The 18,167-nt window shown below is 47.3% G+C and overlaps 1 protein-coding gene across 2 annotated transcripts in view; it reads left to right on the top strand.

The window, feature by feature from the left end:
- STX18 (syntaxin 18) overlaps window positions 1–18,167 on the top strand; it is a 108,519-nt gene that overhangs the window by 62,140 nt on the left and 28,212 nt on the right. For both annotated transcript variants that reach the window (XM_043906197.1, XM_043906198.1), the window contains exons 2-5: window positions 8,245–8,312; window positions 15,903–16,018; window positions 17,861–17,938; window positions 18,095–18,161. In XM_043906197.1, coding sequence (XP_043762132.1) covers window positions 8,245–8,312; window positions 15,903–16,018; window positions 17,861–17,938; window positions 18,095–18,161 — 329 coding nt within the window. The remainder of the gene's footprint in view (window positions 1–8,244; window positions 8,313–15,902; window positions 16,019–17,860; window positions 17,939–18,094; window positions 18,162–18,167) is intronic.

Genomic DNA, 18,167 nt, shown 5'->3' with positions numbered 1-18,167 from the left:
ACAGGGACCTTTTTACAATATGCCAGAGGCCATACTGGAGTCTCTTTAATCTTGAACAATGGCTGTTTCTTGCAGAGGCACATTATGCAAATGGGTACTCAGTGTTTCCTACTCAATCAGGTCTTTGTTGGAAGTGTTGAGAGTGCCAGAAGAGAATTCCTATCTTGGGGGTTGTGGGGGGCGGGGACGGGTGTGCAAGTCCTACCGCTGCTGTGATCTGCAAAAGACTGCTCCGCGCTCCCCCTACTGTGAAAATGCAGTTGTCCTCCATTTTATACCAGAGTTGTTCGTTTTACAGCCTTATCTTGCTCTGGGTAATTCACAAAGCACCCAGGAAGGAGCAGCTAGCAGGTCTGTGCTATGCGTGACACATAGACAAAGCTGGGCCCAACAGCCACTGGGGATTGCAGACGGCAGCCGTGCCTGGGGGCTGCCTCTGTGTCCAAGCTGCCGGAAACGCGGTGTTTTAAAACCTTGGTCATGTCCTAGTGTACATGTCTGTTTCAAAACAGTGTCATTTCAGCTTCAGCCTGAGCAACACAATTAACCTTTAATAATCCTTTGATTCCAGATCAGAAGTACAGAACCAGAGAAAATTGTGAAGCCCTCGGGAAAAAAAACAAACTGATATTTTTGAGAGTTCCTAGTATTTCTACTGCTGCAAGACTTGTGTTGCCATCTAGTGGATAAAGCAAAATATGTAGCCCACTTACTATGTTAGGAGCACTAAATCGTTTTTTGAGGAACTCGTTTGGGCTAAGTGTATGCCTGAGCAGCTTGCGTCAGAGAGACATGAAAACATTTCAAAACAAGAGGCTGACATCACTGAAGGAGGGGTGCTTGCAGGGGTCGTTAGCCTGGCCTGGAAGTGGCAGAGAAGACTTTTGGGAGGTGTACCCCCTGAGCAGAGTAGGAGTGAGTCAGGAAACTGGGATTGGGAGATCGAGAGGGCTCTGAACCCCTAGAAGTCAGGAGGGACAGGGACACTGGTGGGACCTCAGTCAGTTCAGTTCAGTCGCTCAGTTGTGTCCGACTCTTTGCAACCCCATGGACTGTAGCACGCCAGGCTTCCCTGTCCATCACCAACTCCCGGAGCTTGCTTAAACCCATATCCATCGAGTCGGTGATGTCCTGGGCTCACAGAATTGGACTTGGCCCTGTGGGAGTCTCAGGGGTCCGTATACACTCTTAGTCAGGGAAGGATGTAGGAAGATTTATGTTTCTGTTCAAAAGCACTTTTCTGTCTGATTACAAGGATCCTACATACAAATTGTAGAAAGGTGTTAAGGTATGAAAAGGTCTTATAAATAGAAAAAAGCACAGTCTCTAAATCTTAGCACCCAACCATCAGTATTTTGATGAGCAGTCTTTTAGATGCCTCTCTCTGTATGGATGCAGCTTTAGGTCTGCATTTTACATATTTTACATAAGTACATGCTGTGGGCAACCTTGGTTTTCCAACTCCATTCACCAGCATGCTTGTGGGCAGCCATCCTTAGGATTGAGTCCCCGGGGCCGAGCCCATGTCAACGGCACACGTTCACCCGCGGGAGCAGGTCTCACAGCTGCACATAGTGGGGTGTTTTTGTTTGGTCTCTCCTAATGAAAGCTTTATGTGTGACATCAGGTAATGTGAGAATGTGTTTCCCTGTCAGATGCATTGGGACCACTGCTACTGTTTTATAGTCAATCTGTCTATGTGGTAGATGTGCTGTGTGGGAAAGTCCAGTGTCTTGATGACTTTTGAAATGAGCCTTATTGAAATGCATTCACTTAAAAATGAACTTGGTTTATCTTCAGAGAAAGAAAAGGATAGGCCAGATGAATGCCTGTTGTTTTAGAATGGAGTTTAAACAATTGCTTGGTTGAGTATCAGCTTTGTGGAGAAGCCAGATCCCAGCAGGCCCTGGAGGGTGGCTGTTGGCTCCGCACTGACCCATAGCTGTTGACATTGCATTTGACCTGAACAGGGCATCTCAGCGTTGAGTCCTTTTGATCTCAAAACGTTCTGTGTGCCCTGTGATGAAGGCGGCCCTCAGAGACGCCCTGCGCTCGGATGGGACGGTAAGGCAGTCTTCATGCGCAGCACTCAGGTCCTTGGGTTGGGCGTCACAGTCCCCCGTTTATTTTCAACCATTTATATGAAATGCGTCACTTCGGTGTCTTCTCATCTGTTAAGTGGGATTATAGCGAAACCTGTCCCATGGGGTTATCAGGAGGAGTGAACAAATGAGCTGGTGGACGCGCCACAGACTGGTGCCTACCACACAGCATGTGCATAATAAGAGTTTGCTGTTAACGCGTGCTGCTACTTCTGCTTTTAAAGAATCATGTTTATTGCCCTCCCTTTGTAGTAAAGCTCAGGGAGATTAAGCAACTTGCTCAAAATTTCAGTTGGCAAAGGTTAAGAGTTTAGGGAGTTTATTAAAAACACCCGTTTTCCCCCGGCAAGTTTTGGAGCTACCTGAAAGGAATAAGCAGTCAGAAGGTGAAAAAGCCAAACGGAGGAGCGGGCTGTAGATTTGTGGCCAGATGCGGTGGCGCTGGAGCAGACCCTCTCTGCTGCCTGGCTTGGAGCGGAGCCTGCTCCCTGCCCCCTCCAGACCCTGCCCCAGGCAGTCCTCCTCCCTCAGATGTGTGAGGGAGGGCTTGGGAGACAGAAGAGGGAGTTCATCCAGCTGGGGTCCTCCGAAGCCTAATGAGGGGGGCACTGTGGTCCCTTTCAGAGGAAGTAGTGGAGGCTGAGCAGAGAAGCTCAGCCAGCTCCCTGGATTTCATACCCATTTCTCTCCTGTCTGCCCTGCTCCACCGAAACTCCACAGCCTTTTGCCGGGAGTCTTCGCCTCTGCTAATACCCTGCCCCACCCTATGGGTGGAGATAGATAAACTCAGACAAGGGGAAGAGACCCAGCCCTGGAAGTTGCCTTCATTCCTTGTTTAAACCGTGTTTTGGTGGCAGTTTGATGGTTGGCACTCAGGGTGAACAGTCACTATGGCACCACCAGTCTCTGTGACCATCCTGGTTCCTGGCGCACATCTGTGGGCCTTCCTCCCAGCATCCCGATGGTACTTGCCAATTCCAAGCCTCCTGTGTTGACAACACTGGGAATAACAGCCGGGCTTGGAGGAGGAGACTTCACTGGGGAGAACAGTCACTTTGGATATATGCATGTTCCTACTTTGAGTGACTTTTAAAATGAGTGCTCTATGTGGAAACATTCAAAAAAATCTCTCTTGTAGAACTTTCTGTATCCACTGTAGTTGAAAACATTTTAAAAATCAGTGTCCATAAATAACTCTTACATGAAACCCAGTTTATATTTCTGTGGGAAAAAAAAAGCCTCAAACTTGAATAAGCTAAGTAGTAACAGTTTATTGACCTTTTGATGATATAGAGTAAATAACTTAGCCTTTGAGTCACATAGACCTGTGATCCATGCCAGTCCTGCCCCTTATTAGTCTGTGAGCTCATGTGGGCCTCAGTTTCCATGTTTATAAAATAGAAATGGGGGCAGCATCTAATCCATCCGATTGGTTATAGGGGAGCCGACGTCAGCACGGAGCAAGCACTACACACACTGCCTAGCACACACACAGCGGATGCTCTGTAAGTGGCCGTCCCTGCGGGGTGATGTCAGATGTGTAGCGCACTGTTGAATACAGACACAAGAAAAAACATCCTGACGTTGCTCACTGGGTGCTTTTCTCGATTCCCAGGCATCCCCCTTTGTGACCACTATACTGAAAAACTGCACTTGCCACCTGCCAACAATCTGTGCACAAATTTGGGGGTTAAGAACTCCAGTCTGATAACTTAGAATACTGGGTTCCATCCAGGCTTCACCCCATGTGTCCCTGAGCAAATTCCTTACCAGCTTTCTGACTCAGTTTCCTTATCTGTTAAAACAGGTGTGATGAGGTTACTCATCTCGGGATTGCTGGGAGAGTTCCATGAGCTAACGCATGCAGAGATCTTGGAGTAGAGCCTGACACATAGTAAACTCTCAGTGAAGGTTTTGGGGTTGGTAGGGTGTTTTGTTTTGTTTTGTTTAAGTGGTATTGATCATCTTAAGTGGAATTTTAAGCAAAAACTTGCTAAAGTCTATTTAGAAATAAACTAGCTAGAGATTTGAGGTGGGGTTGAGTTGCTCATTCAAATATGGGTTCTTACTAGTATGGCAGCAGAAAATCTGTACTTCAGAATCACCAAACATGTTAAAAGAGAGCAAAAATTTTTTTAAAGCAATTTTTAAAAAATTTTTAAAAAGGAGATTTTAAAAAATAATGTTTTGTTAAGAAAGCTATCATGTATGTATTGAAGTAGACAGTATTTATAAGGAGTCCGCACCTACCCACACTCAGCTGTCAACTCATGACTGATCCTCTTTCAGGTGTTACTCTCCATCCCATGTTATATTGAAGCAAATCCCAGGTATCATATCGTAAGAAATAGGGATCATATTTGTTATACTTTAAGTGAAACTTGTTGTAATCATGTTTTCTGAGATGCCTGTAGGGGCTTCTTGTTCCTGGCACTCACCACCCCCCACATACCATTCCACCCTGGTAGACTGAAACTAGCTAAAGATGCGGGAGAGGGGAGCTTAAAGAGTGGAGATTCTGTGTCTAGACTATACGGTAGTCTTTGGACATTTTAAACCTTTATTGAAAACATTATGACTCCTTTAAAAAAAAAAAGGCTGTTTCAGATAAGGCTTTATGCTATGTCAGACACTATGACTGAATGTTTGTGTCATCACAGAATCGAAGCCCTGATAGCCAATGGGATGATATTTGGAGGTGAGGCCTTCGGGCCCTGATTAGGTCATGAGGGTGGGGCCCCCATGAATGGGATCAGTGTCCTTAGAGGAAGAGATGCAAGACCACCATGTGAGGACTCATCAAGAAGGCAGCTGTCTACAAATTAGGATGAGAGCCCTCCCCAGGCCCCAGATATGCTGCCAGCTTGGCCAGGACTTCCCCACCTCCAGAACTGAGAGAAATAAGTGTTTGTTGCATAAACTACCCAGCCTGTGGTATTTTGTTACAGCAGCCCAAACTGAGACACAGTGTATTCGTTTCTTGTTGCTGCTGAACGAGTTACCATCAATTCAGTGGCTTAAAATGACAAAAATGTATTGTCTTCTTTTTCTGTGGGTCCGAAGTCCAAAATGGGACTCCCTAGGTTGAGATCAAGGTGTGGGCAGGGCTCTGTTCTCTTCTGGAGAGGCTAGGGGAGAATCCACTAAGTTGCCTTTCCCAGCGTGCAGATGTGGCTTTCATCCCTTGGCTCCCTTCCTCTGCCTTGAAAGCCAGCAATGTTGGATCGAGTCCTCCCATTGTGTTGTTCTGACTCTCTCTTCTACCTCCTTGTTCTCCATTTAAGGACCCCATGATTACATGGGGCCTACCTCCCCGGATACTCCAACATAAATCCAGAGTGATCTCCCTATTTTAAGCTCAGCTGATGAGCATCTGATTACCTTCTGCCACATTAATTCCCCTTTGCCATGTAACATAATAAATCCACAGATTCCGGGGATAAGACTTGGACATCTTTGGGAGGAGGGTATATAGCATTTCCTTGCCTGTCACAGTAGGTATAATCTTAGGGGATCATTCAGTGCATGTATGCTTAATCGCTTAAGCATTAAGTTGTGCCCAGCTCTTTGTGACCCCATGAGACTGTGGCCCGTCCTCTGTCCACAGGATTTTTCAGGCAAGAATACTGGAGTGGGTTGCCATTTCTTCCTCCAGGGGATCTTCCAGACCCAGGGATCCAACCTGCATCTCTTTCGTCTCCTCCATTGGCAGGCGGTTCTTTACTATTGAGCCACCTGGGAAGGCCGCATTATTCAGTACCCACTCTCTATTCAACATGCAGTGAAAGTTTTCGTGCCTGACAGGCTCTGGGGGAAGGGGGGAGGACCCTTTACCCTCTAGGAGCTTGCGCTCTGATGAAGGGAAGCTAGTCGGTAAGGAGTCGTCGTGGTCTTTGTGGTCGGTGGGGAGCCTGGCAGGACTGAGGCCCCTCGGGACTTCTGGAGCTGCACTGCGAAGGGCCTCGAGTGCTGCATTTGGGGTTTGGACTTGACCCCACTGATGAGGCGCAGAGATGACAATTAGCTGCCCTCTGGTGAGTTGACTGGGAGAGATGCTTGCTTTGACTGCAGGGTGTTCGATAACCAGAATTCACGCCTGCCCGGTGCCCTGTACCCTCGCCTCCTGTTGCCTTACTCACTCATACTGCTTACCTGGCCCCTCGCAGGCAGGGCTTGGGGAGGGGAATGGAAACCATGGTGGTTGTTTGTTGTCGTTGTTCAGTCTCTCAGTCATGTCTGACTCTTCGAGACCCCGTGAACTGCAGCACGCCAGGCTTCCCTGTCCATCACCAATTCCTGGAACTTGCTCAGACTCAATGTCTGTTGAGTCAATGATGCCATCCAACTATCTCACCCTCTGTTGCCCCCTTCTCCTCCTGCCCTTAATCTTTGCTAGCATCGAGGATCCTGACCCTGATGCTGGGAACCACTGAAGCATATTAAACAGGAGAGTTAATTTGATTAAATCTCATATGCGGTATAGTAAGCACCTAGTTTGCACATCTCTTAAATTTTTTTTCCCAACGGTCTTAAAAGTCAGATTTTAAAGTGCAGCCTAAGTGGAAAATTGGAATAAGAGGATGAAGCAGGCAGCTGTGGCTTAGTGGAAGACAGGCCGAATGAACTCAAGCGAGTCCTGAGCTTGCCTCCGAGCCCCACCAGACACTAACCGTGTGATTGGACGAGGCACGTGGCCTCTGCGAGGCTCACGCTCCCAGCCTGGTTGTGAGTGCAGTGACCTCAGTGCCCACGACAGGCCACTGGGGAAGGAGGTCGTGTGTGTGTGTGGAGGTTCCCCGTGGAGCCAGTGTTGCCGAACAGTCTCAGTAATCTTTGCAATCTGGTAAATAAATGAATATGTGGCCACAGTTCATTTTTTTCTTTAATTCATGCTCTGAAGATGCCTGAGGGTGCTTTTCTGAACCGTTATTTGTTCTTAGTCTAGACCCTGGGAAATGTAACTGAACCCCTACTGACCTATCCCCAGACAATTGCTGAATGTTTCTTTAGTGGTAAATACTGTTTTTGCCTTTAGACGTTTACTTGGTCTGCAAATACTGACTGACCCCACCTTGGGCTCCATGTTGTGTGTAGGGCCGTGGGAGAAGCTGGGCAGCCCCCTCCTCACATGGTTCCTAACCCCTGAGAAAGAGGCGTGTGTGCAAAAGTGAAGCCAGTGGATGTGGCCGTGTGTAGCCGAGTGCCCAGTGGGTGGGATGCAGACATGCTTTTAAGTTCAGAGCGGAGCGAAAATTGGCCTGAGTTGGCCTTGACAGAAAAACTTTCATGCAAAAGATGAAAGTTCAGCAGATCCTTTGAGACCGAGGCTGCGTGTGTTTGGAATAAATACAAAGGGCGTTAGGAGGAAGCAAGCATGAGCCATAGTCAAAGGACTGCACAGGCCACTGGCTTAGCTAATCATTCTCTCCTTCTGGAAGCTCTCTTGTCCATGTCGACCATGATCCCAGGTTTCTTCCTAACACTTGTTTTGTTTCTTAATCCCTCCTTCCACACACAGCACCTGACACATGGTAGGGGCTTTAGCACAAGAAATGACCCATCAGGAGTGCAGTCCCCTGGACTTCTGTGTCCTCTCTTGTTCATCCACAGAAGTGGAGAAGATGGAGATGTGCTGTGCAGGGATACATCACTGCTCCCGAATCTTCTGTTTAATTCTGCTGCTCTGCATGGATCCTGTTTATAAACTTAATAGCTCCAGCCTTAGAATCCATCCCCTAGAACACTTGGAAGAAGGAATGTTTGTCTATAAAATTTAAGGTAGAAAACGCTTAAGGAAGGGAATTGGCCTTTATTAAGCACATGCTGTGCAGTTACTAGACATGCATTATCTCATAGAATCGCGAAGTTCCTTAGAGTCATCTCTTCATTGCTGTTGGTTCCTTCTTCCTGTAATTGTTGCGATCTGTGACTTAAGCAGGAGACCAAAGCCCAGGAATGTGGGTGACTTTGACAAGTCAGTGATTATACAGAAGTCTAAAATCAGAAGTGTCCAGTTTGTAGCTTCAGAATCTTTTGAAGATTTGAAGAGAGAGCATTCTGCTCTCTCTACTAATTTAAAATTTGTTGCATGTGAGTATAACACATTTATCAATATAAACCATTTGCTTTCTTTTCATGACAGATTTCGCACATTGGCAAGCTGAGAGATTTTCTTCTGGAACACAGAAAAGATTATATTAATGCTTATAGGTAAGTGTCTGTTTTTGTTTTTTTTTTAACCATGATTTTGGTGAATGTTCTTTGCCATACCTATATTCCTTGTGAGGTTTCCGTCTTCACGTTTTACTAACTCTGGGTTGTAGTGGGGAAGATCAGTCTGACAGTGAAAGATGATCTGCCGAGTAGAAAGGGGCTCCGCCAGCCAGGGTAAGCGCAGCCACATCCCACGTCCTCAAAGTCACCACAGCCCCGCAGCAGTGCCCCCTGAGGCACACACGCGTTTGCTTCTCTGTACGTGCCATGTATATTTTGTGAAACATGCAGAGAGGATGGGGCAGTGTCTCACTGAATACATACTACCGAGCAAATGAAGAGATCATGCCCGTCACATGAAAATGCCATTTGGAGGGATGAGAACTCTTGCCTCCCTGAGGGTTTTTGTTAGGTTGATTTTTAAAAAGAGAAGGCATTTTGATCGCAACCTCCAAAAGGACTTCTAGAATGGACTCCGGCTCTCCGTAGACTCAGGAATAAACCGCAGTGCAAAGGTCATGCCTCCTGCCCTCCCTTGACCTCTGTTTGCACCTGACTTTAGTGTGGCATGTCTCCCATAAGATTCAGCTTCAACTGCAGTGCCTAAGCAGTGGGAAAGTTGGACTGGACATAGGAAATGGCATCATTAGAAGCATCTGTGTAGGATTTCATCATTATAGAACAAGGGGTTTTGCCCTTTGGAAGCCTTCCTATCACACAGTTAGAAAATATGGAATAAATCTTCTGAATTTATAAAAGGACTTTAATCAATATATGAAAAAATGGAAATATTTCATATCAGTTTTTTAACAAAATAATTATGCCCCAGGTGAGTTTTAAATAATCTCTACCACTTTGTCTACTTTATGCTTTTAAGTGTATTTCATTTACATAACTTTGGACTATAGTAAAATTATTATTCTAGTGCTTCATACCAAGTAAACCTTATTTTAAAGTTCTCAGTTAAAATAGTTGGTCAACACTAGATGGCAGTATAAATTTTATTTCTAAAGGTATGTATGTACATCAGATGCTAATTGTATAGTCTGTACAGATGGAAGTGACTGTCGTTTTGGAAAACTTAGCAAAACTGGTGTAAGCCTATCATTTTCCAGCTCCTTTCTTTAGTACTTGACAGCTTAAGTTACATAAGTGGTCGTGGAGATCTCTTATGGAAATCCATTATTAACTTCCCTTTGCCTTCAAAAGGCATCCAGATAAGGTGAATGCTTTAAACGTTGGTTTAGTTCAAGCTACTCTGTCTCCTTATTAGCCATGCAAACCTGAGAAGTTCACTTAACTTGTAGAAGGCAATGTCTTCCTCTAAACCAGGGGTCAGCAAACCACAGCCTATAAGCCAAGTCCAGCTCACTGCCTATTTTTGTACAGCCTGTGAGCTGAGAATAGTTCTTACATTTTTTAATGGCTGAGGGGAGAGTAATAATAATCATAATATTTTACCTCATAAGAAAATTAAATGAAGTTAAATTTTTGGTGTCATAAATAAAGTTTATTGAACAGCAGCATGCCCATTCATTTGCATGTTACGGTAGCTGCTTTTACACCTCAGCAGTAGAGCTGAGCGGCTGTGCCCAGGCTGTATGGCCCTAAGAGTCTAATATTTATACTCTGGCCCTTTTCAGAAAACCTTTGAGGAGTCCTGTTTCTAAATAACGAGAGTGATGCTCACTTGCCTATTAGTTAGGTTCAGACAGGATGGTACAGTTGAAATGCTGTGCAAAAACGAAACAAAGCAGTGGATTTATAAAAAGATTATTGTATAAGGCTGCTATTCTGTTACTTTGTAGTCAACTTTTGACTATAGGGGTAGGATTAAGACATTTCTCCTCGAACAGCACAGATCAGCTTCACAAAACTGCCTGTCAGTGTTCCCAGACCAGCATGGTGAGGACTTACTCCGAGTCCTCATGTTTCTCAGGACAGCGAGCAGCTGGCCTCGGCCTCCCCATTTCCCAGCTACTGTGGCAGCACACGCTGGGAGGGAGCACGGGGTCCCCGGGGCCCATTCCATTCTTGTCTGCGTAGTAGTTGTGTGGCTACAGCATCAGCACAACTAGTGCTTCTGAGGCTTCCTGAGTCTTGGTAGGCCATCACCCCACTGAGTCCTCGTCCCGACTGCACTTCACCACTAGCCAGAGGACCCCGAGTTTTGCTCCTGCCCCTGTTTTGGCCCTTTGAAAGAGCAGGGCTTGCTTTGGGGATCAGTCACACCTGAGATCTAGTCCCAGCTCCTCCAAGTATTAGTCATGTAAGTATACACAACTCACTTCAGATATTTGTGCTTTGGTTTTCGTTTGTTTTTAAATAAAGTATGGATAATGTGGATAAAGGGCTTCCCAGGTGGCTCAGTGGGTAAAGAATCTTCCTGCCAGTGCAGGAGGCACAGGAGATGCAGCTTTGATCCCTGGGTTGGGAAGATCTCCTGGAGGAGGAAATGGCAACCCAGAGGAAATGGAAGTCCAGTATTCTTACCTGGAGAATCCCATGGACTGAGGAGCCTGGTGGGCTACAGTCAATAGGTCGAAAAGAGTCGGACATGACTGAGCACACACACTCAGTGCTCTTAAGAGGACTGAATGAGATGTGTGTGGGAGTTCCTGGCGCACAAAAGTCCCTTGGTGAATGGTCATTGAATTGGAACCCCATTTGACCTGTGGCGCAGTTGGGTTAGTGGCTATTTGATCAAGAAAGCACCTCTCAGGGCTTCCCTGATGGCTCAGTGGTAAAGAATCCGCCTGCCAATGCAGGAAACACAGATTCGATCCCTGATCCGAAAAGATCCCACATGCTGCAGAGCAACTAAGCCCATGTGCCACAGCTACTAAGCCTGTGCTGTAGAGCCCGGGAGCCATAACTGCTGAGCCCATGTGCTGCAGCTACTGAAGCCCGTGAACCCTGGAGCCTGTGCTCTGCAACAGCTGAAGCAACTACAATGAGAGGCCTGAGCACTTCAACTGGAGAAAAGCTTGAGCAACAGTGAAGACCCAGCATAGCCTTAAATAAGTAAAATTATTTAAAAAAACAAAGAAAGAAAGAAAGCACCTCTATTTCCTGCCAGAGAGAGGAGGAAAGGAAAGAGAGAGGATGCCGAAGTCAAGTCGACATGACACAGATGGACATATTCAAAGCTCGCTCACCAGGGAAATTTAGGGCAGCAGCATAGGTTAGATCTGCGGGCGGGTGGCCTTGCTGAAGGCGCCTGAATTAGACAGGTGCACTCAGCCGTTAGTGCCACGGAACGGTCACAGCCCCGGAGCACAGAGGCCCCTGAGAGCGTATGAGAGAAGCAGCAGAGCCGGACCTCCGCTGCCAGTAAACAGGGAGATCCCAGAGGAGAGGAGAGAGAGGAGCCGTGGCTGGAGGACTGTTCACTCCCTGTGCGGGTCCTTCTGCCAGGCTGCCAGTCAGAGAAGTCCCTGCCCCAAGGGAGGGGCAGGAGGGAGGAGATGGAGGAGGGAGGTAGGGTGTCATGAGAGGTGTGGATTCTCTGGTAAAAACCGGAGGACTAGGGAAGAAGCATTTCCCCCCCACACCCTACATTCTCTCCAGAGGGAGAAGGGCCACCCTTACCTTCTCCCATCATGTTCTCCCTCCCAAAGGTGGTAGACTATTTAAAGTCTTTTCTTTTTTTACTGCTGTGCCTCCCAGTGCAGGGTGCTGGCTGTGGCCTGTTCCTGGTGATCTCTGGTGGCCTTGCTCTTCAGTTCAGTTCAGTTCAGTCGCTCAGTCATGTCCAACTTTTTGCAACCCCATGGACTGCAACACAGTTGCAGTCCTCCCTGTCCAGGCCTCCCTGTCCATCACCAACTCCCAGAGTTTACTCAAACCCATGTCCATTGAGCCGGTGATGCCATCCAACCATCTCATCCTCTGTCATCCCCTTCTCCTCCTGCTCTTCAGTGGCTTGAAGCAAAGTTTGGGTTTCCGGCCAGAGACTGAGGTCAGGCCGAAGCACTGAGAATACCAAGTCCTAGCCACTAGACCAGTGACCAATGACAAAGCCCTGGCCCTTTGGCTTTGCAGGAAAGAATTCCCACAAAGGCGGAAGTAGTGAAACAAGGAAATTATTTATTAGGAGGGAGAAGAGTTCAGTACCTGTGGATAGACACGTGGGTCGACTCAGAGAGTGTCCCACCCCCGGAGTGGTTTAAATCACTTATATGGGGCATTTCTTCCAGATTTCCTTTGGCCTGTCATTTTCCTTTGGTTCTGAGTCTGCCTCAGAACCCATCCTGAGAACCCTGCCTCAGAACACATCCTCCCATGTATGCACATGCATCTCACAGCCAAGATGGATTCCAGCAGAGAGGCCTGTGGGTAACCTTGACCTCTCGGCCTCACCTTTTGACCACCGAGGAGCTTTCTAGTCAGGAAGTTCTCCTTGACTTTGAGAATGAGAAATCTGTAGTCTCTTGTCTTTTATCTGGGCAGGGCCCAGCTTTCTCTCCCAACTGTTGTGCTATTTTCATCTTGAAGTGCTGGGAATGGACTCCAGCTATTCATCCTGGGGGGGTCCATCTATCTCCTGCCTCACTGGGAACATTTTAGATAGAGTGTGATCATGGAATTGAGAGAAATATTGCCTTCAGACCCACAAGGCTATGTTAGTTTGACATAATTAGGAAGCTATAATTTTTCCCATAATGTAGAACTCAGACTTTATTGACCCATTTAATTTTTTAAAAAAATAATGACATTTTACTAGAGCAGAACAGCAAGCAACCTAAATAGCCTCTGGCTAGATCTCTTGAATTATTTTAATTAAAAAATAATTTCTCCACTTCCGGTAGATAGACCCTTTCCTCAATATCCTAACGACAAAACAGTACCACCTGGGGGGGGGAGGGGACTTTCTTGGTTTCTGTCGTTATTACTACTAGAATGACCATACTGGCAATTTCCAATTTAAAAGGTTAATATATAATGTATCCTAAAGGAGCATAGCCTTTTAATTGAGTATAATCAGTTTTATCAAATTAACCTTTAGATCTTTTTAGTTTCACTGAGCTGAGTTTCCATTAAGTCAAAACAGAGAAGGAGGATGTTAATCTCACGTTCCTGAAACTGGTCGTTTTGTAGATCGGCTCTGTCCATGGGTTGCCTCGCCACTCGGAAGTGAGCGCCTGTCTCATTTATCTGCCCCTGACCCCTGAGCCTCCGTTTCCGTTTCCCGTTTCCGGTGAGCCGGTGTCTTGAGGGGCGGCACCGACTGCGCCCCTGTGCTCACAGCTCTCAGTTCTCCGCCACCAGACTGGGGAACTGGGGGGAAGGTTGAGCCTGCTTGCTTGCCCGGCCCCTGCGCCCCTTCCCCTCTCTGGGGTCTTCCTCCTCAGAGCACATTTCTGTCAGGATTACCGTGTTAAGCCAAACTAGTTAAGGAAACAAGATCCTGCGGAGGGCGGGGTGTTGGGGAAATACCCGTCTGTCACTCACCGAGGGAAGGCCATCCCTTCTCCAGGAACCTATGGGCTGCCTTCTCTCCTTCCAGCGCTCGCCCAGAGAGGGTGGACACTGGGCTTGGGGGTGAGGAGGAGCCGCACCAAGGGAAGAGAGGAGAGGAGAGGAGACTGGCCTCCTGCTTGGCCCGGAGAAGAGCCCCAGGACTACTACTCTCTCTTCTCTTGGGGGCCTGTCCTAGGCGGGACACATTGCCGGGGCCTCTGTACCTCCGTATTTCCAGGGGAGGCTCTGGAAGTGGGGTCCCTGCAGGTCTCAGGGGTAGGGATGCAATCAGTCCAGGAGGGGCCTGTTACGGAGCACAGCTGTAGCTGTGTGTCAGGCTTCTCACATCGGCCTCACGCACGAAGCGAGGTCATTCTGAAAGTAGTTGGTTATTGATCCACTGATTTATCAGCCTACTAAATCCTAGGATTGCCGGTGATGATGGGGATTCAGCAGTGAACAAACAGACAAATGCCCCCACCTTTATGGAATGTGTATTTTGTAGGGGAAGATAGAAAAGAAACAAAATGAGTAAAACATAGAATGTTGGAGCACAGTATTTTAGGGGGAGTGGAGAAGGGAAGATAGAAACTGTCAAGGTGGATACAAATGTATAAAGGTAGCTTATTAAGATGCAGGGACTTTGGGTAAACACCTGAAAGAAGTAAGCAGTCAGTTCATAGAGATCTTATCCAGGGAAAGGACATCCCGGGGAAGACAGCCAGCTAGTGTACGTCCTGGTGCAGGGGTACGGCTGTAATGTTCCAGGAAGTGCACAGAGGCCGGAGCAGCTGGAGCAGGGGGAGGTGGGCAGCTGAAGATATCCCAGAGAGGGCAGGAGCCAGAGCCTGTGAGTCGCCTTAAGGCTCGTGCAGCTCTTGTAAGGGCCTTGGCTTCTGCTCTTAGGTGGGAAGCACTGGACGTCTGTACGGAGGATTGATAGGATCTGACTTACTATATAACAGGAGCGGTAAGACTGGTGCATTAGAATCATCAGGGGAGGAGCTCGCCAGACACGACAGACGAGCTGGACAGCTGCGATTATGGTCCAGCCTTGGGATCCCAGTGACATGGCCCAGAGGGGTTAGCAGTGGGTGGGATAACAAGAGGTCAGATTCTGGAAGTGTTTTGAGGTTAGAGCTAATGAGATTTGTTAATGGATTAGTTGTGAACTGAAAGAGAAAAAGAGGTGCCAGGATGACCCAGGTTTGAGGCCTGAGCAGCTAGAAGGAATGGGATTGCCCGCAACACAAGTGGGAAGCAGGCTTGGAGTGGCTGCGGGCTCAGTGTGGGGCATATTTGCAATACAGATTAAACATCTGAATAGAGATACTGAGCCAGCAGTTAGATATATGCATCTCAAGTTCTAGAAGAGGTTCAGGCTAAAGATATAAATTTGGGACCCGTCAGTGTAAAGCTAACAACAAAAAAAACCCACTAGCCTAGCCGAACTCACCAAGGGAGCAGTGTGGACAACAGAGATATTCAGGGACTAAGGGTGGGCTATGCTTAGCCACTCAGTTTTGTCCGACTCTTTGCAACCCCATGGATTCTCATGGGTTGCCATGCCCTCCTCCAGGGGATCTTCCCAACCCAAGGAGTGAAACCAGGTCTTCCGCATTGCAGGTGGATTCTTTACTGTCAGAGGCACCAGGGAAACCCATGGGTAAAAGGTGTCAACAAAAAGCCTGAAAACCAACAGCCAGGGAGGTGGGAGGAAACCAGGAAAGAATGTGGTCAGGAGACAGGAGAAAGCAAATCAGGGAAGCGGAGCCACCAGCATTTCCAGTGGGTGGAAAGTACCTTGGGGGGAATGATGACCCCAGTGGTGACCTTAGAGAGTGACGACCATGGTGGGGGGATGAGGACAAAAGGCTGTTTGGACGAGGTCAAGAGAGAATGGTCAGGAAAATGGAGTTCAGGGCTGTAAGGTTCGTATGTGTTGGTTCCACTGTCTAGAGTGATCTCCCGCCTCTTAGTGTGGCCAGCTCCTCCTCATCCTTCAAGTCTCAGCTTAGTAGTCATTTCAACAGGGAGCTTTGTTCCCTTCACACCCCATCCAGACTCCACATGTGGGCATTTGCTGCTGTCCCTTCATTTCATCCTCCTCTCTCTCTCCGTCAGTCATGTCATGTCTGAATACGGGAGAATGACAGACACAGAACGAGACCAGATAGACCAGGACGCTCAGACCTTCATGAGGACCTGCTCAGAAGCGATCCAGCAGCTGAGAACTCAAGGTGCGTCCCCTGACAGAGGCAGCCAGCAGCCGTCTCGCGATCACGTGCCACAGGATGCGTGTGGCACAGCCATTAAAGCTCGCTCTTGGGCTCTGATTTAGGTTTCAGTTTCAGAACTGAAAGTCTTCTTTTTCGTCATTAGTGTTTTAACCTAAGCTGTTAAAAATCATGCAAAGGCCATGATTCAAGTTAAACAGATGGGAAGAGGGAGGTGGAAAGGACCTCCCCAGACAGAACCAAGAGTTTACCTTGGGACCAGGGTCAGAGAAGATGACTCAAGTGTAGAGGTGTGTGCTGGTGTGCCTGTGTTCTGGGCGGTGTTGAGTAGGGCATCAGTTGATGGCATGTGAATGAGGACACATGAAGGTACCCTGAGCTCTCTACTTGGAGCATTAAACTATAGTGACAGACTCTCTCAGTGAAGAGGACAGCTCTGGGGCCTTGGCTGCGTATGCACCCACGTGGGCTCCACATGTTCAGGCCATGTGGCCTTGGGCAAGTCACTTAGTCGCCCTGGGTCTCAGTTTCTTCATCTATAAAATGGAGACAATTATATGGCATATTTCTTGGGGTCAACCCAGGGATTGAACCCAGGCCTCCTGCATTGCAGGCAGACTCCTTACTATCTGAGCCACCGGGGAAGCCCATTCTTAGAGTCATCATGAAAATTAAATTCTCCTAGCACCTTCAGAACAATAGCTAGTCTTAGGGTTACTACTATCATCTTACTTTCATTGATGTTGAATTTTTACTGGGCCACTGAGATGGCTTCCCAAGTTAGGTGTCTTCCTTGATTCTCTTTTAATTTGCTTAATGAGATGCACATTACATTACATAGTGTAGAATTCAAGTGGCCAGATGCTGCTGTGCTCAGCCCAAACTTTTGTTTGGGTAGCTTCCATTTGAACCCTGATGGACCACTGGAGAGTCTGATGAAAACTGTAGACTTAAAAAAAAAACGTGTAGACTTCCCTGCCACAAAGAAATACACACATGCATCAAATTTTGTGTATGATTTTATGAATCCTCTGAATTCCTCATGTGAACCTCAGGTTCAGCAACAGCCCTGTGGTAAAAACAGATCATGCCCCCTACCCTTAAGGACATTCATTGAGATACCTTGAAAATACATGCACATTAATACAATGAGGAATAAGTACCAAACCATGTGACCCTGGGCTCCTTACGGATTGCTCGTGTGTGAAACAGGCATAATCATAGTCGCCTTCTGCATTGTTGGGCCATTAGCAGTAATTTATGTAGGGTACTGGCAGGGTGCCTGCACACCGTAGGTACTCAGCCTCTACCAAAATGTAACTGGCGCAGACTCTAAGAAGTGATGATTCACAGGAGAAAGGCGTCCTCATGGCTCAGAGAGGCAAGGCTTCCGGGAGAAGGAAGGTGTCACTCAGTGTCTGAGGTGAGTGTGAGTGGCTGAGGGGAGAGGGCGGAGAAGCCCAAGCTGACAGGCAGCCGGGCAGGCAGAGGGGAGCGAGTGCTCCGAGTCTGATTTAAAACGTTCCTTGAAGGTCAGCTTGAGCATTGGATCCTGTTAACACGCACAGGGTCAGCTCTCAAGAAATGGCCCACGTCAAACACGATCCCTTCATAATAAACCATAAATTATTTGACTGTAGTTTTTCTGCAGGTTTAATCTTTTACTCTCGCAAAGCCTCATAAATCTCACTCTTTTAAAAATGAAATGTCGCTTGACACAGGACTTGTTTTATGGCTGTGTTTTTAAGAATACATCTAATAAAGAAGCTGTTGTAAGGAAGCTGATGAATTGTTCTTCAGTGTAATTGAATACAGAGTCCTGAATCTTGTCCTTTTCTGTTTCAGCGCACAAGGAGATACACTCTCAGCAAGTGAAGGACCACAGGACTGCTGTTTTGGATTTCGTTGAAGATTACTTAAAAAGTATTTCATTTTATCTTAAAGGTCACATGTGGCATTTCACAATAGGTGGGATGCAACCTTTAGCTTTGCTAGCTGAAGACTGTAATGTCTCTCTGTATGTAACGATAGCTTTGCCTGAGAAGCGGTTTTAAACGGTCCCTGTTTTCCCTTGGACAGGAGTGTGTAAGCTTTACTCAGAACAGAGGGCCGTCCGAGTCAAGCGAGTGGTGGACAAGAAGAGATTGTGAGT

The sequence above is a fragment of the Cervus elaphus genome, chromosome 6 (genome assembly GCF_910594005.1).
Source record: "Cervus elaphus chromosome 6, mCerEla1.1, whole genome shotgun sequence".
NCBI lineage: Eukaryota > Metazoa > Chordata > Mammalia > Artiodactyla > Cervidae > Cervus > Cervus elaphus.
This window is presented reverse-complemented; position numbering and strand designations above follow the sequence as displayed.